Here is a 25,660-nt window from a genome sequence, read left to right as displayed (position 1 = left end):
TCCGGCGAGGGTTTCACCAATAGAGATTTTGATGGAGATCTTTGATGAATTACATAAGTGGTGTTGGTGCAGCTTCTGATGGAGGTTTCAGGATGTTGTTGGTGATCATGTTTGAGACTTTCTGGTTGGAGATCATTGCTGAAGCGTGTGGACCTATACTTGGTCCCGGTTGATCTAGGTTATGGACCGACATTAATGTAACATGTGGATATGACCTATTGTTGTATTTCTGGGATGTCTTATGTGTTGATATTATTTGTTTGGTCTAAGGCTGACATGGTTTGTAATTATGTAATTAGTTTATTGTCTGGTGGTCAACCTGATTATTTATGGTTAAGGGTTTGTATAAATAAGATGTAAGATCTCATTGTAGATCATCATGGTTAATGTAAGAGGTCATGGTCAAGGAATGTAATGTGCGAATAATGTAATATCATTTAGGCAGAGGAGTTGGTCGATCATTGGAGATCTAATTGGCTTTATGTAAGAGGATTTAGTCCTCCGGTATTGAACTTAACCAGAACTGTACTCAGGCATAGGAGATGCTATCTTTTGCAGTTCAACACTTCTTCGGATTGTAGTCTGGATTTATATGTAGTCAGTGAGACTCCTTTTGTGATGAGCAGTGTGCTCTAGGCTGTTGGCCTTCCTGCAAGTGCAAGCCCCTTCATTGTAATTCACATACTTACTGCAGAAGTATTATCTGACTGTGGGTAGGCTTCCCACCATGGTTTTTCCCTTTATCGAGTTTTCCCTGTACAAATCTTGGTGTTGTGTGGATGGCTTTTATTCTGTGATTATTGTTTATTCTTAATTGGATTAACTGCTATTTCAATATTATTGTTTTGGGTTCTGGTATTAAATTTTAAATTGCTAATGCTTTCGGTAATCTGTGATAACTGATTCACCCCCCACTCTTAGTTGTCTTCCGGTTATCTGAACTATCTAACAATTGGTATCAGAGCTTTGGTCCTCTCTACAGTAAGTTTAACCGCTTGAGGAAGATCCTATGGCGACTAATAGTTCAAGTTCATCCAGTTCTTCTAGAGCTATCTTTCGAAGGGATATACCAAGGCTTGAAGGAACAAACTATACAATATGGAAGATTCAGATGGAAGACTCATCTAAGATGGCTTGGCAAGGAGATTTGGGAGATCACACAAAATGATATCACACCCTATAATCTGAGATCTAGAAATTCTCCTTCGGTAAACCTGCACAAGGATCTTGAGAATGATTGTAGAGCAAGAGAAGCCCTCTTGTGTGCACTTTCTGATCAACAAATAATGGGATTAATAGACAAATCATCGGGAAATTCTATATGGGATAAGTTATAGTCTCTTAATGAAGGTGACCCTACAATGAAGATTGCTAAACTTGATGGTTATCGGGTGAGATATGAAAACCTGAAGATGGAATAAGATGAAAGGATTACTGCATTCATGGAAAGGGTAAATGAGATTGTTATGGGAATTCAATGTTGTGGTGGAACTCTGAGGGAAGATGAAATTATTTCTAAAGTCTTGAGAGCCCTACCACCGGCTTACAAAATGAAGGCTAATGGTATTAATGAATTGAGAATAATGGCTAATACATCTGTCAACAGATATACTTTGGTTGGGAAACTATCTTCTTTTGAGCTTGAGGAATTTCGACCTTCTGGAGCTGTGAAAACTGAACCTTCTTTTCATGCATCTACATATGCAACCGGTAAGCAAGATTGGAAAGCTTTATATGCAAAGGAGTTAGAAGATATGAAGAGATAAGATGATGAGTTTGAGAAACTTGAAGCATTATTTGCTAGAAGAGTACCGAAAAGACCAGTAGGAAGTAAGTATGAAGGAAAAGAACCTTTTAAATGTTTTGCATGTAATAAGATTGGTAATTTTGCATCTAGATGTCCTGAAATAAATTCAAGATTTGAAGAAAGAGTTAAAAGATCATTTAAGCCTAACCCTGGATATCAGAACAAGTATAGATTCAAGAAAAACATAGACAAATCATGCTACATAGCGGATGAGGAAGGCATTACTGATTCAAATGATGAACTGGTAGAAGACTCTGCTAGTGGATCCGACAATGGGAAGGAATGGGTATTCCTGGCTATCAAGGAAGATGATTCGGCACTGGAAGAGAATGTACCTGAGGAGAAGGCACTTGTTGCTAAAATTGAGGACAAGGATGAATGGGTAATTGACAGTGATTGTTCACATCATATGACTGGAGATAAAGGGAAGTTTCTATCTTTGCAAGAATTTGATGGTGGACTAGTTAGATTTGGAGATGACAAGGCATGTATGATTAAAGGAAAAGGAACTATATCATTGGATAGTAAGAACAATACTCACAATGTTTATTATGTTGAAGGTTTGAAGCATAATCTTTGAGTGTAGGACAATTGGTAGATAACGAATTTCAATTATAGTTCAAGGATGGAAAATGCAAAACCATTAACAGTCTGGTAGGGCTACTAGGACTTGTAGGCCTTATTGCAGTAGTTGGCACGAACCATTAGAGGGAACCTAAATTGGTGATTGAAAAGAGTCTTCCTGACCTAGGGGACTTCAACCCAATCCCTAGATAGGCACTGATGAATTGGAGAGAGGACCAAACCTTGTTGGGCTATAGGGTCCTTAAGAATCACTAGAAGACCTTGTGAAACACTCAAGGTAAGTGACCTTGTGAGGAACCATTTAGGAAGGTAGGGATTTGGGACCTGTCAAATTGATCTTTCTATACCCCTAAGAGTCTTTTGTGATTTCTAGAGTCCTTGGTTTGTCCTTGGATTGGGGGAACCTATTCAATACCTACACCGGGGCTCTGCATCACTTCTGGTGGAGCTTTCTTTCTTGGAAAGAAGTTGGTTTCATGGATCAACAAGAAACATTCATGTACTTCTCTATCTACTACTGAAGTTGAGTATGTTGTTGTTGCTACTAATTGTACAAAATTTTTATGGATGAAGCAAATGTTAAAGGATATAAATGTGGATTGTGATGCACCGATAGTTATTCACTATAATAACTCTGATGTTATTGATATATCAAAGAATTCGGTATTTCATTCCAAGACAAAGCACATATCTATCAAGTATAACTTTTTGAAGGATAAGGTGGAAGCAAATGAAGTTAGACTGGTTTATGTGAACGCTAAAGAACAAATTGCAGATATTTTCACTAAACCTTTATCCAAGGAGTCATTTGAGTACCTGAGAGACAGATTGGGAGTTTTTGCTCCTCCAGTAGAGACTTGATTGATGCGGTTTGGCATCAGTTTGACATGCATTATCTGAGATACTATTCATTTCGGCACTGATGTGGGATGGTACTACTCAGGGGGAGTAGTCAGTTTTGAGATTCAAAGGCTTATGTTTTTGCTTTGATATTTCTATCAAATTTCTGGCATTCATATCAAAGGGGGAGAGATAGTGATGTGAAAAAGTAAATGTCAAAGGGGAAGATATATTATTCACAAGGGGAGAGATATTGATATTCAGAGCTATATGTAGATGAGTGTTGGCTATCTTCCACAGGGGGAGACTTGTTTGACATTTCTTGGTACTTAGATATTTTTCACATCTAGTGTTGCCATCAATGCCAAAGGGGGAGATTGTTGGCCATTTGGTGGAATTGATTATGTGTTGCATTGATGTTTTGTCATTGATGTCAACACTAGCTATTTGGATTCTTTACTGGCACCCTTATGGTCCTGGTAGGTTGAGTGGTTTTTGGTTAACTTGGATCTGGCATGATCCGGTACAATCTGCTGATGGAATTGGCTTGTTCATGATACTTATACTCATATTTGGTTAGTTGGTTTTGTTCTGGTGATTGGATGCTATCCTGCTTGCTTAGAAGATTGGTTTCTTGTTCCGGCAAGGGTTTCATCGATAGAGATTTTGGTGGAGAGCTTTGATGAATTGCATAAGTGGTGTTGGTGCAACTCATAATGGAGGTTTCGGGATGCTGTTGGTGATCATGTTCGAGACTTGGCGGTTGGAGATCATTGCTGAAGCGTGTGGACCTATACTTGGTCCCGGTTGATCTAGGTTATGGACCGACATTAATGTAATGTGTGGATAGGACCTATTGTTGTATTTCCGGGATGTCTTATGTGTTGATATTATTTGTTTGGTCTAAGGCCGACATAGTTTATAATTATGTAATTAGTTTATTGTCTGGTGGCCGACCTGATTGTTTATGGTCGAGGGTTTGTATAAATAAGATGTAAGATCTTATTGTAGATCATCATAGTTAATGTAAGAGGTCATGGTCAAGGAATGTAATGTACGAGTAATGTAATATCATTCAGGCAGAGGAGTTAGTCGACCATTGGAGATCGAATTGGGTTTATGTAAGAGGATTTAGTCCTCCGGTATTGAGCTTAACTGGAACTGTACTCAGGCATAGGAGATGCTATCTTTTGGAGTTCAACACTTCTCTGGATTGTAGTCTGGATTTATATGTAGTCAGTGAGGCTCCTTTTGTGATAAGCAGTGTGCTCTAGGTTGTTGGCGTTCCTGCAAGTGCAGGCCCCTTCATTGTAATTCACATACTTACTGTAGAAGTATTATCTGACTGTGGGTAGGCTTCCCGCCATGGTTTTTTCCTTTACCGGGTTTTCCACATACAAATCTTGGTGTTGTGTGGATGGCTTTTATTTTGTGATTATTGTTTATACTTAATTGGATTAACTGCTATTTCGGTATTATTGATTTGGGTGTCGGTATTAAATTTTAAATTGCTAATACTTCCGGTAATCTGTGACAACTGATCTCCCCCCTCTTAGTTGTCTTCCAGTTATCTGAACTGTCTAACAGTGATAAAGTGACTATGAGCTAATATGACACTTTTGACAAAGGTTTTGTAAACATTCAAAACTTATGAAACATAAATATGAAAGAATTGAGACAAATGGGAATTCATGAAGGTGAATATTTTTTTATTTTTTTTTAAGTGTAGGAGTAAAATGTAAACTTTTAGGATTCAAAAAGGATTTTTTGAGGTTTTTAACAAGGTTAAACAACAATAAATCGACACACCAAACAAGATGTTATAAAGATGTGAATTTGGTTAATATTATATTTAAATTGGCATAGTAAGACACCTATAGAGGCTACAAATCTAATTTTTTCCTCTATGAACATATTACTATCAATCCTTGTAATAAAGGTCAGGTCATTTGAAATAATACAATTCAATAAAAATAATATATCTCATTATAAAAAGAATTATTTGTTTTCCTTGCAAACATCGTAAGTAATTAGTCACTTTTTTTATAAATAAATTCAAGTTATTGAAAAATGTACAAGATAAATCAAAATTATTCATTACTCTATTTATTTGGCAAAATTATCTAATATTATGCTTTTTACATTATCATATAGAATTCTTACTCACATATGTACTTGATATAGCATAAAATTTATCTAATTGTAAAGTATTTAGTTGAAAGAAGGAAGATAAGTAAATTGAACTTAAGTCATTTGCATATAAGGATATTAGTTATAGTAAATACATAATTCTAATAACACTTAAAATTTTGTTTACTTAAACTTATCCTTTTGTTTTTTGTTAGGGGTCAAATAGGTTTAGAAGAGACTCGAAACCATTTACAAATAGATTTTGGGGGGTCCAAAACCTGTAGACAAAAGACTATAAGAAGATAGTTCATAGACAAACAACAACCAAATCTTAGACAAATAGCAGGTAAACAACAACCAACCAACAATGGAAAAGAGCTATTACAATATAAAGAGAATAACCATAAAACCAACCAGCTCAAGGATACCACCATCTTGAGCCTATGATAAAAATTGATTATCAATAAGAAGACAATTTTTAATCACCACTTTCCTTCGATTGAAAAGTATGACACCTCCAGCTTCCCAAAGCTCCACCTCAATAGGAGCCACAAAGACAACACTAACGACACTACTAGAACAAAGAGCATCAACAAACCCCCTTACCGCAAAACACATCTCCTGCAATACCCACCTCCACCACAATATGAAACATGACTACCTCTATATGAAGATCAAAATAAGAATCATCAAATAGTTGCTTGACTTCAAAATAGCCCACAAACTCACTCTCCACCTCAAAAGGAGACACAAGGGTCAGATCACCGAAATACAAAGGAAACTCCATGTGGTAGCACCAGAAGATAAAAGCAATGATATCCAAGATATCCAAAAACCAGTCAACATGGGGATCAAAAAAAGAATTGGTCATAGAGCACTCCACCTAAAGAGGAATAACTTGAGGAAGAGCCAAAGAGAACCCCCTAAAAACCCCACTAACCAAAAACAAAACTTTGAAACTGGGCCAAGAGAAAAAAGGCCACAATTTTAGCCAAAGGGGAAAACACAAAAAACCCCTTCACAACATGGGAGGCAACACCACCCAAACAAAATAGATAAATATAAACAAAGGGGGAAGAATCTCGTAGTTGACCCCTCAAAACAACCAACACAGAAAAGAGGGTGAAAGAAAAGATTGGAAGAATACTTGATCATACCCTCCAAAACAAAGCTCCTAAAACAGACAAAACCAACCCAAAATAAGCCTAGGAAGCCATACCTACAACCAACATCAAAGGAAATGGAGCACACCAAAGCCAAAACAACCACAATAAACCCAGGGAAAATAAAACCCCACTGCACAATAGAGAGATTTCTACCTATGGAATGGACACATAAAAGAGTCCCCACCTTGATCAAGACCACAACCCATCTGAAGAAAAGTAAAACACAACTCTCAGTGAGGCCCAAAAGAGAAAAAACTAACAACTCCCTCTAGAGTGTGAGCAAGAAAAATCTCCTTGACAAAATGATAGAGGAGACAACCTGCAACAAGAGTCATGAAGTCAATAGGGCGAAAGAAGAGGTTACCAACCCCCAAGGAACAACATAGGTCCAAATACCTCAAACAACACATAACCCCATCCATGAAACAGGGCACCACAAGATCGGCCAAAGAGTCCTCCCCAAAGAACAAGACCCCAATCCAAAAAGAACCAAGGTCCTAGATCAAAAAAGAGGCTCTACCACGCCAGATCTGCGGTGGAATAGGGACAAGAAAGGACAAAGCCACATCGGGAATCACCCTGCCATGCTAAAAGAGAAACACACATGCAGAGACTCCAACATAATCACTATTGGCAAGATAAGAACCATGGAGTCTAACGACCTCCATAAGCAATTGGCAACCAAAAGGGAAACCTTGGAACCAATCCACAATAGTCGTCGACTAGCCTCCATCATCATCATCATCATCCAAATCATCTGCATCTCCCATTCCATCTTCACTATCAGTAGATGAAACCCTACCTGCAACACTCCCGCTCATCGTCTCTTGCTCATGAGTTTTTTCTGAACAAAAAGATTTGTTGTTTGTTTTGTATTTTTAAACCTATCCTTTGTTTACTTTCTCTAATTTTTTGAGTAAAATTAAGGAATAATGCTCTCCAAAAATATTGTTTTCATATATTTACCAAATGTCTTTTGTGTTCAATAGGTAATATAATTAAAGAATGACATGTCTCACAAATACAATACCCTCATATATCCTTGTATTAAAAGAATCCAAGAAAGTTGCACTATATAAATGAATTGAAATATTTCAAACAAGGGATTCAATGCAGCATGTTCCTCCAAAATAGTATAGTTAGGTGGTTAGTTTAGAGTAGAAAACATAAAAAGATTTGATTAGTTTAAAGATGGAGGGGCAAGAGAAATATAGATATATTGTAGTATACATCCTTCAGAATTATGAAACTATGTTATACTATACACCCTTCAATTATAATAAAAAACCAATTATAGTTAGACACGTAATGAACTCGTGGGAACACAAGAACCAACACACACTCTGGGTTCTTCCATTCACTAAATGTGCACATCCATTTCACAGAGCCGCTTCCAGAGCTTTCCGACTGTCCCGACTCCCGTACAAAAGTTATTTGAGCTTTTTATCCAATTCTTGTAATAAAATCAATGGTTTCTCTTGTCCAATAACCTACCGCAACTCCGCGCAAGGAAACAGAGTAATTAAGAGATAACACAACCATTGAAGGATTTTTATTAACCACTATTTTGCGCGGACTTCAATGAAAGAATTTTATTTTTAGGGTACATACAGTGACTGCGACTCTTAACAGAAAGCCTCCTTCGCATATCATCTCCTCGGCAATTAATTGAAAGTGTACATTCCGAAACGTGGAAGGTGTTGATTCAATCCGGACAGCTTATACTGCATTCTGCAGGAAAAATCAGACAAATCAGGAAATAATCTTTCGTATACTACCCTGTAAAAGAGATAAAACCTACCTAAAATAGCATCGTATCTTATCCTTTCATTGTATACTTAAGGCTGGATTTGAGAGGTTTGATATCATAACCAGAGCACGGCTCGCCGGTATGGATGTTTTTCTGTATTTTACTTAGGGTTTCGTTAAGTTTTGCTCGTTCTGTAAATAATTGTGAAATTTCAAAAGTTCTTTGCAGGTAGAGTTTTTTGGGGTTTGAGATGGGGAGAGAAAGAATAAAACTGAAGAAAATAGAGAAAGTAAGGGCGAGGCATGTAACTTCCTCGAAGCGTAGGAAGGGTTTGATAAAAAAGGCTAAGGAGGTTTCCGTTCTATGTGACGCGGATGTGGGGCTTATCACTTTTTCTGCAACGGGAAGGCTCTTCGAGTACTCCACTTCCAGGTATCCTTCTTCGTGCCTGCTTTTTTTAATTTTCTGAAAAAGTACAGTTTTGACTAGATCTACATATACGAAAGTTCGTAGCTATGACGAATTCATGACAAGGCAGTCTTCATAAATATTTGCATACATTAACAGACGTACAATGCAAGTGGTTTTTCTGGACTTACGAATAGTGGTATTAAATTTGTATAATGCAAGTGATTTTTCTGGACTTGCGAATACTGTTATTAAATTTGTAGAATGTAAGTAGTTTTTCTTTCAGAGTTACTAATTTATCTGTATGTTTAAAAATTTATTAAAGTGTTTATGTTTTTTGGTTTCATTATTATTTTAGTTTAATTTTATTCAAGTTTGTGTTTATTTGAATTATTTATATATTTAAAAATTTCAGATTTAATCTAAATTATTATCGATTTCTATTATTTAATTTTATAGTATCAATTTTGCAGAGTGACAATCTTGTCTTCATTATTTCATATAATATTTCATGCTAATAAATTTTTTTTGTTTTAAATTCAAGGTATCTTATAAGAACAGTTAATGTTATAGACTCTACTCTTCATTTTAACATTAAAATTATTTTTTGATGCTTTAGCAACTTTCTTTAGTTTTTGGTGAAGAAGAAATGTAAATCTCAATTTTAGATACTCTTAACTTGTTGATCTTTTATCACAAATATTCACATTATAACAAAATCTAGAAAAAATTATACACATTCTTCTAATTTTTTTTTCACTTGTTGATGATATAGAAACGAGTTCTTATAATTTGAATATATTTCAAGATTGGAATAGATCTTGATTTTTGAGTGGATCAAATTTGTTTTGTGTAGGATGAATCCCATGCTTTCCTGTTGTCTTGAAGTGAAAAAACACTTTGTAACATGCAAGATTGGGTTGGTTGACCGTAGGCCTTGGAAATTATGTTTCTTAAATCTCTAATATTTGTTAATTTGTAATGATTGATTGTGTTAAAAAAATTGTGAGGAGATCACTAGATTGCAAGGGTTGTATTCTTCTAGATTGAACCCCTTTATTAGACCCAATCTATTATTGTGAAAGAATATCAAAGACAACAATCTCAAGCGTGTAAGAATTCTGGATGAATTTGATGTAGACTAAGGTTCCTTTGAGTGCTTCCAAGTTGGTTCCTCTAAATATCACGAAATAATAATAAATAGTATATACATGTACCAAGTTGATTCTTAGCAACTAGTAAAATAGGTGAGTTAAATTGAATTTGAAACCTAAAATTTTAGGGGTCAATGCCATGTGGTGTGAGATTGCAATTGCATGCTAAATATCAAGGTAGGGTATGAATATATAGAAATGGGTACATTGATAGGAAAATAATGAATATTATTGAAAAATGTATAGGAATATGTGTCAATATGATGGATTGTGTTTAAGTATGTGTAAATAGGGATGGATAAAAGAATAGAGAATGAACTCAACTTTGTACAAGTATACTTTTTCAATACGAGATTATGTTAGGGAATTCCATGATTAAATGGATTTAAAATTAATTGGGCTTATGAATTTTACCATTACATTTCTACATTTCTCCCTTATTTTGAGGTGCATATGAATTATAAAATGAGCATATACTTCAAATTCTATGAAAACTCACAATAAAGTAAATATTCGTACATAAAAAGGATATGAGGTTCATGTACATTATTGATAGCTTTGTGTGTTTCTCATCCTTAAAATCTGTATTCGAGGAACCTACAAAATTGAAAAAAGATATACAATACATTGCTTCTGTCATGAAACAAATGATATAAGAACTACAAGCTAACATTTCTATAAAAAAGATAGAAAGAAAAAGAGAGTCTACTTGTACAAAGTGGTAATTTGAAATGCTTTTTTGAATGCAACAATAACAAAGCGATATAAAACTTTATGCACAGCCATGTCATGTGGCAGAGGTCCATTTGGACACAATGGTGAGTCTTTGCATATGCATTTGTGGCTATTTTAATAGTCTATGGATTGAGTATCTCTCATGCAAGTAAAGATAAACACAACTATAATTTGATTTTACTATCTAAGCGAGAGAGTTGGTACAAAATTTTGTGTGTATAGAAAATGGTTCTACTTGAGAGTAAAATGCTATCACTACCTATCAATTTTGGCAATTTGAGCCGTCTGCGGCATCTAGATTTGTCACTTAACCATGAATTGAGGAGGTTGCCGGTTTCTTTTCAAAACCTGAGGCTCCTGGAGCATCTCAATTTATGGGAGTGTAGTCAACTCATATTCATGTCAGAAGAGGACTTAAACTGTCTGCAAAACATAACAAAGCTTAAATATTTGGTTCTCAATTTCTTCAAGTAATTGGAAGAGTTGTCCCATCACATTGCAAATAATGTGTCCTTGACAGAGCTCTATTTGGAGGGTACCAGTTTAAGGGGACTGCCAGATAACATTGGTCAACTCAGCAAGCTGAGAGGGATGCGGATAGAAAATTTGTCGTCGACAAGCTTGCCGAGCTCTCTTGGAGCTCATCTTTGTTTTCAAAATTTGCTAGAGTTGCCCAAACAGGATGTGTATATGAACTCTGAGCTTCCCATTTGAAAATGATCTCAACTATAGGTTTTAAGGATAGGGTGTAGGTGTATTTATTTTGATTAGTTTAAAAATATAAAATTATTTTCTTAAAACTATTTAAAAATATTTTTATATTCATTTTCAACATTGAATTTACATTTTGTATTTTTTTGTCTTTTAATAGAAAATATAAGAACAAGCACCCAGAAAGTGTGGGAAGGGCAATGAAAATCAAATCTGGAAAATATCCTTACATACACCCCACTCCATGTAATAATAGAAATTAATACCAAAATTGACAGCCACATCGTTGAAGAATGGGAAATTGGACACTCCACGCATGAGTCCTATCATATTTCATCAAGGAGTTAGCATCCTCTGGCACATGAACTTATTCGCATGAACTCCCTCATTGGCAAAGAAATCCACCACTCTATTGGCTTCACGGAAGGCATGAGAAATATAAACCTTTTGAAAAGATTTTGAAATGTCTAAAGTTTTATTAACCCACTTTTCAATAGTCCATGAAGGTTTTTGAATGCCCTTAAGGTATTGTATAATGTTGTTCGAGTCTCCTTCTAACCACACGATCTTGTAGGCAACAATAGTTTCAGCAAGGTGGTTTGTTTGACATCCCAAGGGGAGTGCCACTACTGAAAGGAACCTACCATTATCGTCATGTCTTCCTTTGTTATTTGCCATATTTAAAAGAGTCTAATATTATGTTTATCTAATTAATTTAATTACAAAATTATTTGTTTGGGTAAGATTTGTACCTAGATTTGTTGAAACTATTAGAGTTTGGATCTCAAATTCAATGGAAAGAATTAGTCTCTTCCCATAGATTACTTCATAGGGATTAAATCTGGCAGTTTCTTTTCATGTGATGTTGTAGGTCCATATTGCTTTTGGTAGTTTATTTGGCTAATTCTTTCTATTAATCATCTTTGTGTTTGTTAATATATTACGTAATTCTTAATTAGTTTGTGGCTTGACTTGTTCAATGGATTAAGAGTGGTAGGGAGATGAGTTTCTTTGTGTGACTTGGTATTGCTTAATAAAGGCTTGAATAACTCTTGACAAGAACTATGATCATTAATTAGATACAATAAATTTGGGTTCTAGTAATCATAAAAGACATTTATATACATTAAGTCAATAACTTCTTATCTTGAAACTCACAAACATTATATTTTTCTCCATTTCGTCACATAGCCAATGAAAACCAAAATATGTTTCTTTTCTTTTGATGCTAGGCTAATAGATCTAGTAAAAGAAAATCCCCATCTCTTCAAAGGTTACGCAACTAGTTGAGGATGAAGCAATATTTTATTTGAATGAGTGGGTTTGTGGGCCCATTGGTATTGGTCACACTACTTAATATATTTGTGATGTTTTTATTCCACAAGGGCTAGTAATATTGGATGCCCATAGGATTGTGCATAGTTCTTCTAGTAGAGCAATGCTCTTTAGATGGTTACATATGGTTACAAAGTGCTAGGATAAATAGTTACAATAAATGTATGAGTATTATATGAGAATTATGTGTGCTATATTTTAGAAATGATGATGGAGGAATGGTGTTGAATTTGGATAAAATCAATTCATCTTTGTTTAAAAATTAGTATTCTTAGTTTGATGATACCTCAAGATCTATATTATCTTAATAAACTATATGATTCAAATCTCAATACTACAAGTGTGATCATAATTTCCACAAAAATGATTAATTGTATGGATATAATTTGCATCATGTGAGAATGAAATATTAGAATGTATTTATATAAAATTACTTTGATTTAGCTTATTGATATTTGAGTTTGTCAACATAGTGTCTAGAGAGATAGTTTAAGAGTTTGTTAACTTGATGGGTTAATAATTTGTTGTAATTCAAACTCTTATAGTAGGTTGGATCGATGGTGATGAGAAATATTAAAAGAAACATACATGAACATGCATATGACTTATATGCAAATGTGAGTCTTGTCTCCTAGCTATTTAAGTATGATATGCTAGTTTCCTTATTTTTATGTATTCCTAGATAGACTAATTAGTTATATATTGAATACTTTAAACAACATTAAATAGAAGAATGTTGTACAAACATGTGTTAATTAATCATACAACTAGTAGAAGGGGATGGGAGACTTAGAATTTGATTTTGGAAAAGTGAGTTTCATGTTCATTACTACTCACCTCTAGATTGAACTAAGGTGATCTCGGGCCACTTAAAATGAAAGTTTGGGAAAAATGATATTTTTTATGTAGTTGGAGAGCACATGATTATATTGAGAGGGGGAGCGAGGGCATGAATTAGTATATCAACAAACTTTTACTTTTCAACACTTGATTAGTCATAGTAGCAATATTTCAAAAACTTAATCAATCACAAATGCAAGATATAGAAAGAGGAACACAAAAGAACACGCTATCTATGTGGAAACCCTTACAGGAGAAAACCACAACAAAATATTTATTTTGTATTAAAAGATACTTACAAATTTTGTAGGCACAAACCCACAGGAGACAACAATCCTCTCTAGATTATTTTGTAAGCACCAACCTATTGGGGACATTAGTCCCCACAACTGAGAGCCAACTTAGTAAGATAAACCAATCCATTTTAAAGAAAGGCACCAACCTCCAAAAGAATAAAGTGGTTAATATCCTTCTTGAATCAAATCTGAAACACCTTCAAAAATATGCTCAACTGGTTCCTTAAATATACTTATTCTCTTCAAGAATCTCTATTAATAGGTCTGCAAATATTCACCCTTAAGTTTTGCAATAAATAAGCTCCAAAGTCCACTTATTCTCCTCATACTCTTTAAAAAAATTGCTTAAAAAGGTCTGAAACTAACTACTCAAAAGCCTAATCAAGTTTGCCCACAAGTCTTAAAATTATTTGCTCATAGTCTTCACAAATTTTTGGTCATAAATGTTACTTAGATCTACTTAAAATTTCCTTGAATAGGAAAGATATTCAATGAATTTCTTGTAGAATAACCTCCGAAAGATTTCTTATTTATACCTATCAAAGTGCACCCCTTCACTAAAGATTACACGTCTTCATGTAGATTAGCCAATGAGGAAGAGGATTTTTTATTTAATTTAGGGTGACTCCCTATGCAAGGTCGAATCAAACTTAAAATTCATTTTGTTTTAATTATTTTTCTAAGGAGGTTGACGCAAAAACAACAACCCATTAATTTAATTTTGATTATTTTGAGAAATGGGTACTCGATATTAATAAGGTCAACCAACCAAGAGGTTAGCATTTGAACTTTTTAAAAAAGGATTAAATGACATCAACATAAATCCTTTTTTCTCATGAAGTCCCAATGCTTCACCTCTATGAGCATCACCTAGATGCAATGAGTGCTAAGTGTTCCATTCATTCTCATGAGAGATGGGTTCTTGTGAACCACTACTCATGAATCATGGGTAAATGAGTTTGACTCAAAAACTACACAGTTAAATCCTGATAGAAATATCATAATCTGACTTGCTATGGAAAATATCTCCTACTTATCCTTATTTCTACTTTTTATTTGGTCTAGCAATGTCTTGACAATAAATATTTGATATCAATGCCAACAATTTTTTAACATTAAAGGTTGAATATATCGAAGTACATGCAAGCGAGGGCTCCATAATGATGAGTAAATATTGAATATATGGGAATAAATGTAAATTAAGATAGATAAATATGGACAATGATCAAATCATGAACCAAAATTAAAACAAAAGTTTGTCATTGTTGATAAGTTATTACATTAAAATACAACAACAAAATAAATACAAATCTAAAAAAATTACATATATAATAATTTTATTATTATACTTTTTTTTTAAAAAATCATTAAATATATAATATTTCACATGTTTATGATTAAAATTCTTTCAGGTTCACACTTAATTTAGAGTTAGTGAGAGTACCCAACATTTAAAGATTGCAATATTGAGTTTAATAATGAAGTGAATTTGTCATGTTTTTGAATAGGGGAAAATAGATTTTGAAGGGCCCCTAAAACCCTTTACATCATTAGATCAAAAGATAGACATTAGAGAACACCAGAAAAGCAAAAGACAACAGACATAGAAAAGACAGCTAGGCCAAAAATAAAAAGCCAACAGCAGAAAGACAACACAAAGAAAATAAACACCAGACAATAGAAAAAGCAGAGAAGAAAAGGCAATCCTAGGTGAAGTTCTTTAGCAACTCGACAACTTCTAGCTCCAGTTGCTCCATGGTATCAACAGTCCGCTTGATATCATCAATGTCCCTGCTTTGGTTTTGCTTCTTTCTGGTACTTGCACGTGTTCGTTTTCTAGGACCCGCCTTCTTATCTTTAGGGGTACCATCCTTCTCCTCAGTAGTGTCCCTGAGGGCCTTTTCCCCTTGGACAAGTTCGAGTTTGCTGATAAGGACCTTGATACTATCAGAGGTGGCCTTTAAAATATTGTAACTCTGCTCCCCAGTCTTTTTGAGAGTCTTCTCAATCCATTCCATCCTCTTTCCAGTTGCCCCAGCTCTATCTTCCAGGGTTTGAAACTATTGCGTTGGGCATTTATGATTTCCTCTGCATTGCTGATAGATTTAGTAAGCTCACTTAAGCAGTCAGGTAAAAACCTAAATTTACCAGTGCCAATAACTTCCAAAGCTTCAAGTTTGCTAGCCTCCTAGACCTGTTTGGCTTTTATGCTTTTTATTTCCTTTTGAACCCAAAGGAAGACTTTATTGAAGCAGTCCATGTCGTTTTTGATACAGAGGTCGAAGTCTAGAGGGGAGCCATCCTGAGCCTTGTCTCCCACAAGGTCTAAGTTCACCTCCAGACTCACCTCCTTCCACTCTGCTGTCTTAATTTCCTTCATGGGGGTGTTCTCCCCAGTCAAGCCCTTACTGTGATCCTTGGAGCCGGTAGTAAGGGGAAAACGATTCTTAGCTCCCAACTCCTCACCTCTCAGCATCTTTACCCTTTTTCTTGTGGATTGAGATAATTTGAACCTTCTCACTGTTTGTCTACATGTCATCTTCAGTCTCCTCTTCTTCCTCGTACCAACTGTCATCGTCTCCCCCCTTCTATTTTTGACTAATCGACCCTTTACCCTGATCCTCTTGCCCATTTTTCCTTTTATGCTTGCTCGACTCAGTGATATGGGGGTCCACCTCGACATCCACCTCTGTGTCGTATCCATCATCATCCAAATCACCCAAATCCTCTTCCGACTCAGAAACCTCAGATATAGCTAGTTGAATAGTGGTGTTCTTGATATGGTTGTAAAGAACCACCATAAGACCCTCATGTAGAGCTAGATTGGTCTTGGGATTAGAGATAGCATCCATAATCCCAGCATTTAGGGCACATAACAAGTAGTAGGGGAGGGAAATTTTCTCCTTGTACCGGAAATGATTAAGAATAACAAAGTGCTAGATATAAATTCTGGTATATCTACCATCTAAAGTTATGAATTCCATGACAACAAACAAAATCCGTCACCAAATCAACTTGATTACCTTAGGGGAGTAGTAAGTGTGGCTTCCCTTCACCAGTTTCGCTTTCTCCACCTCGTCCTTGGGGAATTTCTTCACAACATCATCTGACAGCTTCTGGTCCCTGTAGAATTTGATTCCATCCATTGACATACCCGTAGCCTCAGCAATCATGGTTTCATTAACCTTAACCTTCCTACTACCAATGGTCAGGGTGCCCTTATTCCACCTCTTTTTGAAAATCCTAGTGATTTCATGCCTTTTTTCTTGCATTCTTTCCATGTAATCCGTCATTTTTGTTGCTTGCAGCACAGCCCAAACCTGGGGACGGTCCCACCATTTATTTATTTTTGTAGCCTCCACGCACTTGCGATTTCCCCCTATTTTCTTATCGATATTAGACAAATGTAAATTCCAACAAATACCACTCTTCTTTATAGACTTTCTTTTTAGCAAGGAAGAAGCCTCTAGAAGCAAATAGATGTTTCTTAAGCTTCTGCTCCAAATGGAAAGAAGCACCCACAAAGCATGCAAGATGTTAAGGCAATTAATAATGTACCTCCCTCTTGGTTGCTTACGATACCGTTTCATGATGTCACAACCACCCCTACCATTTCAAGAAATGATATCAAATCCTGCCTTGTTTTCTATGATATCTTTCATAATTTAAAATTTTATGTGCCACTTGAGGGAGCTTCCCCTCTCCATACCAAATCTTTATTTGCCTGCTTTGTACTGCCTCATTGGCAACCCAATTAGCGTTCTTGTTGGACTCTCTAATTCTATAATCATGAGAAATGTGATACTAGTTGAATCCCTCAAGCAACTCCCTAGCCATGTCAATGATTTTTAATCATCCACGAAGGTTGTTGCTTACCAAGGAAGCAATTGATAATATTTTTAGAATCCCCCTCTAGCCATGAATATTTGTCTCTTAGTTGATGAGCTAATTTAATAGCTTGGAGGGTGCCCATAGCTTCAGCCAAGTGATAAGTGAATTTGTCATGTTAGTTTATGCTTTTAAATTATGATATATTTTTGAAATTATTATATATATTTTTCACGTAATAAACAATTATTTTAGGTTAAATAACAGTATTTAATGTTTAAACTTGTGTAACTTTTTTTATTTAAGATTTAATTTATGTGGATTAATTTATTTTAAAATATATAATTAACATTTTTATATTAATTTTTATTTTCCATTTTTATTGTTTTCTAAAGCATGAAGATGATCTTGAAGAAATATTCTGAAACTTTTACTGGAATTTTAAATATCGAGGTAAATTTTCACTACCATATTTTTATTTATACCTGCTAATAGAATTTATTTTACAATTTTTTTATTCATTAAATGTAAAAGACATAAATGAATAGAAATATATGAAAATTCATTGCATGGATATCAATATATTCTTTAAATATAAGTTTTTTTTGTTTCTTCAATTAAAGAAATCTCTTTTATTTATGATTTAATGGAATCAAAGGAAATTATAATTCTATTGCATTAGTACTATAAGTTATGTAACTAAAACCTTGAGATAGATGCTTGTTTTGGAAAAAAAAATTAAAAAAAATCACGAAATAATTGACATTTAAAGTTGGTTATTCTATTAAGTAAAAAATGGAATTCAAATAGATTGACATCTATTTGTTTTGAGCTTCATTTATTTGTTTAAGATAATATCCAAGCAAAAGGCTATTTCTTGTTGAGATGAGCTTAAGGTCCGAGAGTTTCTTCATATATATATATATATTAAAGTATAAGTTTATTTAAGATTAAGCATAATATATATTTTATGCACATTAATAATTCTTAATAAGTCTTTCTAATTTTTAATAAAGATCATGCTTTGAGTTTTTTAAGTTTTTAGTAATATCTGTAGGATATATTTCTAAAATTATTGATAAATGATTGAAATAATTCCTTTCTAAAATTATTTTCTTGAGACAAGTTGGGTTTATTTAGGATGTCAAAAATCTTGAATGTAATCATTGAATTTTTATGATGTCTCCCTAGTCGTTTAAATATTTAATTTATTTAATCGCCTTTTCATGATAATTTAGATTAGTCTCATTTTTAACCAAATCTATTCCAACTATTAGATCATGAAGAACTAAATAGGTGACAAGAAGAGTAATCTAGGTTTCTAAGGTTTTAATTTTGAGGGTTTAATTCTCATTTAGCTAAGAATTATTTTCTTAACATTGGATGTAATATTTATTGCAATGAGTATTTAAGGAGTATTTATTAGCTATACATCACCATTTGAATATTTTAAGGTTCTGGAGGAGTATCCAATTTACCCATATTTTATAGTTTTTCATAATTCTAAAATAAAATCACTTGAAGTATTTTTTATTTAATTTTAGTAATATATTGATATATCATGCTATTGTATATAAAAATTTGGACCTTAATCTACTACATTTAGCATAACTTATTTTTTATGTTTTGTACTTACCACATTTCAATATCTTTTTTTTAAATGTATATATTGATATTAAATTTAGATGTTGGATCGCTATAACATTTATATATTAATTGTTTAATTATAAATAATTCTATAAGGAAAATGGTATGAAAATTTAGGCTCTAATCTCCTAAATTTACCACATATATTTTACTTGTGGCATTTCAATATCTTTATTTAAAATTTATATTGATAGGAAATTTGTATGTTGAATCACTATAAAAATTATATATTAATAGATAAATTTAGTTATTGTTCAATTACAAAAAATATTGTATAAGGAGATGGCATAGAAATCTTACCTAATATTGAATATTATGCTTCTTTGTACCAGATTCACCAAGGTTCATCTAGTATTTTCATGAGGCCATTCTTAAATAATACCATATTCTGCCATTCCTAATTTAGAATCTAACAAATAATTTGATTTATGATTCTCGACATAAGAAGTAGAATTAAGGATAATTTTAGAATCAAGGTCAATAAAAAAGTTACAAACTCAATTCCTATCATACTTTGAACCTTAATTACAATCGTTTGATATTTGGTCAAATGTATCTCCATAGCTACATGAGTATGGTTGTTTCACTAGATTTCTTGTAGATGATCAACTAAAAGAGCTAAATTCAATCTATTTTATACTTGGAACCTCAATATTATTATACCTTGATGTTTGGTTGAATATTGTTCCAAAACTACTTGAATCTAATGATTTGGATGGACACATCTATCTAATAATCTTGGTCCAATCCCAGATGCTTTATCCTTTAATAGACAATTATCATCACTCCTAAAAAGGTTATTGGTCAATTGGTCAATTGGTCTTACTACCTTTTCTATATAATTTGTTTTGGATAATTCCTTTCTATAATTATAAAAATTTCTCACCTCTAGAATTTATTGTGCATTCATTCAAACTCGTAATTTCTCCTATATGCAAATTGGAAAGACCTAAGTTTATTAGCTTAGTATCAACCTTCTTATTTACACTCTTTGAGATGACTCTAGTTGATCCTTTTAATTTTCTTGAAAGTAGGACTTTGTACCTTACATATTGCATCAAATAGTGTTGCAAGTTCTAAAGTTTGTACCTCCCCTTCAAATCAGGATACAATCCAATGATATACTAGTTCATCTTAGTCCAGTTGTCATGGATATTAGCAGCAAACTTTAGTAGACATAGGAATTTAAAATTATATTCCACCAACAAAATTACCAACCACATCAAAGAGTGGAATTTGTTCTTCTAGGTAGAAAACTATTTATCTTTTAGTATATTTACAACTTATTTTTAATAAAATCCTAAGTAACAATGTCACTATCAATAACTAATATTATCTCTTGATATTCATACCATTTTTTTTTTATTAGTGGTAAAATAGGTTTTGAAGGGACCCAAAACCCTTTACAAATGAATTTTATTGTGATCTAGAACCCACGTACATGTTGATGCAAAGAGATAGATCATAGAAAAAAAGTAGCCTTACAATATTTTGCAAGAAGACAGATCATAGACAATTAGAAGTGAAACAACAACTAACCAATAATACAAATAGAAAATTTAATGGTAGTAATTTTGAGTTGTGGAAACTTATGATGGAGGATATTCTCGTGGATAAAGAGCTATGGGTTGTAATAAATAATAAATTATACCACTAAGTATGAAACCAATAGATTGGGAATCAATGGATAGAAAGACTAAGGCTCTTGTGAAACTCTATTTGGTGGATTCTGTTCTATTAAATATTCATGAATAGAGTGCAACAATAAATTATTGGAAAAAAATTGGTGAAATTTATTATGCGAAATCCTTGTAAATAAATTATTATCTTGGAACTGAGGATGGTTGATCTATAATCAATCATTTGAATTCATTAAATATGTTAGTTTCTAAATTGATCTCCATTAGAGTTAAAATGGATGAGAAGAACTATTGTTTGATTATTATGTTTATTTTCTGATTTGGGGGAAAACCTTGTTATAACCATTGGAATTAGTAATACCAAGTTCAAGATGCATGAGGTGGTTACATCATTACTTTCTTAACAAATTTAGAAGAAAATTTATAATATTACTAAGGAGGCCCTTTTAGTTCATGGAGCTCTAATGAAAATGGAAGAAGATCTAAATCTTGTTAGAGATCCAAGTCTCTTGGTAAGTCTAAGACACTATGTCAAAATTATAGAAACTTTGGTAATTTATAAAAGAATTGCAAAGAGGAGAAGAAGAATAAAAGAAAAAAGGGAACAATTTTGATAATGACTTCGATAAATCATTCTAATATAACCGTGATGTCTTTGGCTTAGCCTTAATTATAGAGACATTAGAAGATGTGTGGCTTATTGATTTTGGTGCATCCTTCCACATAACCTCACATTAGGGTTGGTTTACAAGGTATGGAGAGTATTATACATGGGAAGGTCTACTTGGGTGATGGTTGTCCCTTGAACATTATTTTCTATGAAAGATTTTTTAATAAATTCCCTTACAAATAATTGGAGGGGATCAATGGCATGTTACATATCCTTGTTTTGGCATACAACATTTTATCTATAAATAAATTGAATAATGTAGGTGTGTACACCATTTTCTCTAATGGAGGACTAGCTAAGGGTGTTAAGATTGGTACCTTTTTGTAGCTTTATCTATGCACAATTCAATAGAAAATTTCTGCTATAGTGAATAGAACTGTAGAACCTTCACCTTCATCATTCAAACTAGCAAAAAAGAGGTGTGTTATAAACACAGATTGCTATCAAGAAAATATTTTTATGGCATTACAAAATTGATCACATAGGTAAGAAGGGTCTTTAGACTGGTATTAAAAGTGAAAACCTTATGGAGGGGTTGAATGATAATAATATTAAATTTATACAATTGTTAGATTTTACTTTGACAAAACTTAAATGAGACATTGGACTTAGTATATTTTGATATATTTTATGTTGCTAGTGTTTCTTCAAATTTTAAAATTATAAATATTTATGTATCTTTCATCAATCATTATAACGGGGTATGTATTTAGTCCAACAAAAGTAAAATTTATATATTTAGTAATTTTATAGATTTGAATGGTCTTTAGAAAAATTAGACTAGTTAAAGGATAATGTGTTTGAGAAATGAAATTGGTAGTGAGTTTTATTTAGCAACCTTTGATAGGAGTTATAAGTATCATGGAATAGAAAGGCATTAGACAACTCTATATTCCCTTGAGTAGAATGAAGTCGCAAAATGGACAAACAATAATTTCATGAAAATCTAGGAGCATGCTTTTGTGGGTTAGTATAAAATAATTGCTTTAGCAAATATAGTTTACATGACTTGTTACTTGGTTAATAAGTCTTGTTTATTAGCTTTTGTTAAGAAGACACCTATGTAGGTTAGGAAAAAATCACTTATTGATACTGTATGCCAAAAATGTGGTCTTCAACCCGCAAGAAGAAAAACACTTCAAATACACAAATGAAGCATTGCATTAGAGTTAGAAATCATACACAAGTTAGTGGATTTAGAACTCCTAAAATTGCCTCATTGTCCTCTATCTCTAAAAATCTTCAAGATTCAAGGTGGCCCTCACTTGGAAGAGCACTTTATCTCTTACATAACAACTTAGAGAACGAGACTTTAGTGATGTGCTAAGATCAAAATGGATGCAACTAAGATCTTAGCTAAGATGAGATGATGGATGAAGATAGGATGCAAGATGCAAGACTAGATAATTAAGATATTAAATGTATTCCAAATTGAAGATTAAATGATGCTACATGAGTTAATTAAACTAGATGAGTATAAAATACTATGAGATGATATGCAATTAACTAAATGATATGCTAAAATGAAGCTAAAACACTAATCCTAATTCTAAATGGCTTGGATGCTTGAATATGGCTTGAATGATTGAAGATGACAAGATGAGCTCCTTAACTTGCAAAATGACTATAATTTAGATGCACAAGATTGAGATATCAATTGAAGGAGAAATGGGCTCTATTTCTAGAAGAATTGGAGAATTGGATGGCCAAGATTGAATTGGCTTAAGGAGGGTCAAGATTGAAAGTTATCAATCCATGTAAGATTTTCAACCCAATCCTCCCATGTTGACAAGTGTCACCATGAGATTGCTTGAGAGGAGAGGGAGGAGACATTAAATGCTTTAGAAGACTAAATAGTTAATCCCACGTGGGCAAATGCATAGAATAAAGCTTTTATCCAATGGACAAAATCTTGTGCAAATCTCAATGTGTTGAAAATGTGAAGTTTTTTAAGAGCATTAAAAGCTCTTTGGAGACCTTGGAGGTTATCTTGTTGGAAGGTAGATAACCTTCAAGACTTTTGTGTGAGTCCTACAAATTTGGGGAACTCAACAAAGTTAGCTTGTTGAAAAGATAAAAATTTAAATGCATTTCGAAGACTTTCTTATAAAATTAGAAGTGACTTCCCTAAAATTTAGGGATGTGACCATGATAGAAGAATTAGACTAATTAAGTGGGTTTTGAGAGGTTCTAGAAGAATGCTTAGGAAGTTAATGGAAAATGTAGGAGAATGCAAGTAGGAGAAATAAGAATTTTTAATTAAAATAAAAAGATTTATTTCAACTAAAATGAATGCAACTTTGCATTTGGATAGATATTTAAATAAATATTAATTTATTTAAATGTGAATGTAAATTTTGGATTTTATTTAAATAAATCTTAATTTATTTAAATGTGAATGTAAATTTTGGATTTTATTTAAATAAATCTTAATTTATTTAAATGAGAAAAAGGGGAATAAAGCATTAAATGCTTGAAGACTTTGAGGGAAACCATTAAAGGCTTAAGAAGACTTTAAGGGAAACCATTAAAGGTTTGAGAAGACTGTAGAAGGAATCCATTAAAGGTTTGGATTTGTAGGAAAATGCAAGTGGGTGGAGGAAAATATGATTTTTTAGATAAAATAAAAGATTTATTTTAGCCAAAAGGAGATACAACTTGCATATGTTGTAAAATGAAAGTGGGGTGAGGGAAATAGAGATTATTTATTAAATGAATTTAATTAAAATGGAAAGGGGATTTTAATTAAATGTTGAATTTGATTAAAATGGCTAGAAGGGGATATTTAATTAAATGTTGAATTTGGTTAAAATGGCTAGAAGGGGATATTTAATTAAATGTTGAATTTGATTAAAATAGCTAGAAGGGGATATTTATTTAAATGTTGAGTTTAATTAAAATGGCTTAGATTGAAGAAAGCGGGAATTAATTAAATCTTTAATTTGATTAATGGTTGATTAGAAAAAAAAGGGATATTGATGAAACCTTAGTTTAGTCAATAGGCAGATTAGGGTAATTAATCAAATGTAAATTCATTTAATTAGTTGTGCAAGTTTTAGGTGTCTGCATTTTGCCCCTCTTTGAAGTAACGTGTGAACACATGTTGATTCATAGAAAAATGTTTGATTTGTCGTCAATTTTTTTTTGATATGATGTTGCTTGTCCAAATGTCGATATGATGCCCTAGATATGAAAAATTGTATCGATATGAAATTTGATGATAGAAACAATGTTGATATGAAACTGATATGATAATGCCCCCTCGAGAGATCATTCGTGCCTTAAGGGCATGAAGGATCTCTTGAAAGAAGAATAATGTTATATGAAAGATAGAATAGTGAATAGGTTGATGACATGTATGGGTTTGATTGGATTGATAAGATTGATCAGATTGATTGGATTGATAGAATTGATAATATTGAGATCAAGTCTGGTTTCAGGAATGACACCTCCTGTATAAGACAAAGATGATCAAAACGTTTGGTTTCAGGAACGGTATATCTTGTATAAGACATGATCAAAACGTCTGGTTTCAAGAAAGATGCATCTTGTATAAGACATGATAAATGATAATTGGACAAATGATGAAGATATGAAGCTTAAGAAAGATTCCATGATGATGCATTAGATATGCATATGATGGATGTAATGATGAAATATGATGATGCAACTAAATGTAATGATATGTCACTAAATGCAATGATTAAAATGATATGCTACTAAATGAAATCTAATATGCACATTAACATGATAATTCAACTAATGCTTGATATGATATACAATGATAATGCAGCTAATACAAGATTAAAATGCATTCTCGTTCCCAAATGTTGCCATCTGTTTGGATCAAATTGCTAGTGCTTCCTTTGTTTTCATAATCGGGCCTTGATATGTTGAAAGTTGATACAAGCATCATGGTATAATTAAACCATAATGACCTGAGTATAACTTACATGGATTTTGATATTGCAAGATAGCACAAGCGTTGAGGTATAATTGAACCAAGATGACCTGAGTGTTGCTTGCTTAAACAAACAAGATTAAACAAGAGTTAACCTTAGGGCAATGCAAATCCGAAATGTCCTCAGTGATATGCCACCTAATTGCTTCGTAGGAAA

The 25,660-nt window shown here is 33.1% G+C and overlaps 1 protein-coding gene across 3 annotated transcripts in view; it reads left to right on the top strand.

Moving 5' to 3' along the window:
• Positions 1–7,869: 7,869 nt before the first annotated feature.
• LOC131075908 (MADS-box protein AGL24) overlaps positions 7,870–25,660 on the top strand; it is a 181,764-nt gene continuing 163,973 nt past the window's right edge. For 2 of the 3 annotated variants that reach the window (XM_059213612.1, XM_059213613.1), the window contains exons 1-3: positions 7,870–8,417; positions 8,507–8,710; positions 17,981–18,038. In XM_059213612.1, coding sequence (XP_059069595.1) covers positions 8,529–8,710; positions 17,981–18,038 — 240 coding nt within the window. In that variant the 5' untranslated portion in view covers positions 7,870–8,417; positions 8,507–8,528. Of the gene's footprint in view, positions 8,418–8,496; positions 8,711–17,980; positions 18,039–25,660 lie in introns of all 3 variants that reach the window. The other variant, XM_059213614.1, reaches the window with a different exon arrangement.

This window comes from Cryptomeria japonica, chromosome 10 (assembly GCF_030272615.1).
Source record: "Cryptomeria japonica chromosome 10, Sugi_1.0, whole genome shotgun sequence".
NCBI lineage: Eukaryota > Viridiplantae > Streptophyta > Pinopsida > Cupressales > Cupressaceae > Cryptomeria > Cryptomeria japonica.
The sequence above is the reverse complement of the archived record's forward strand: the minus strand, read 5'-3'. Positions and strand labels throughout refer to the sequence as shown.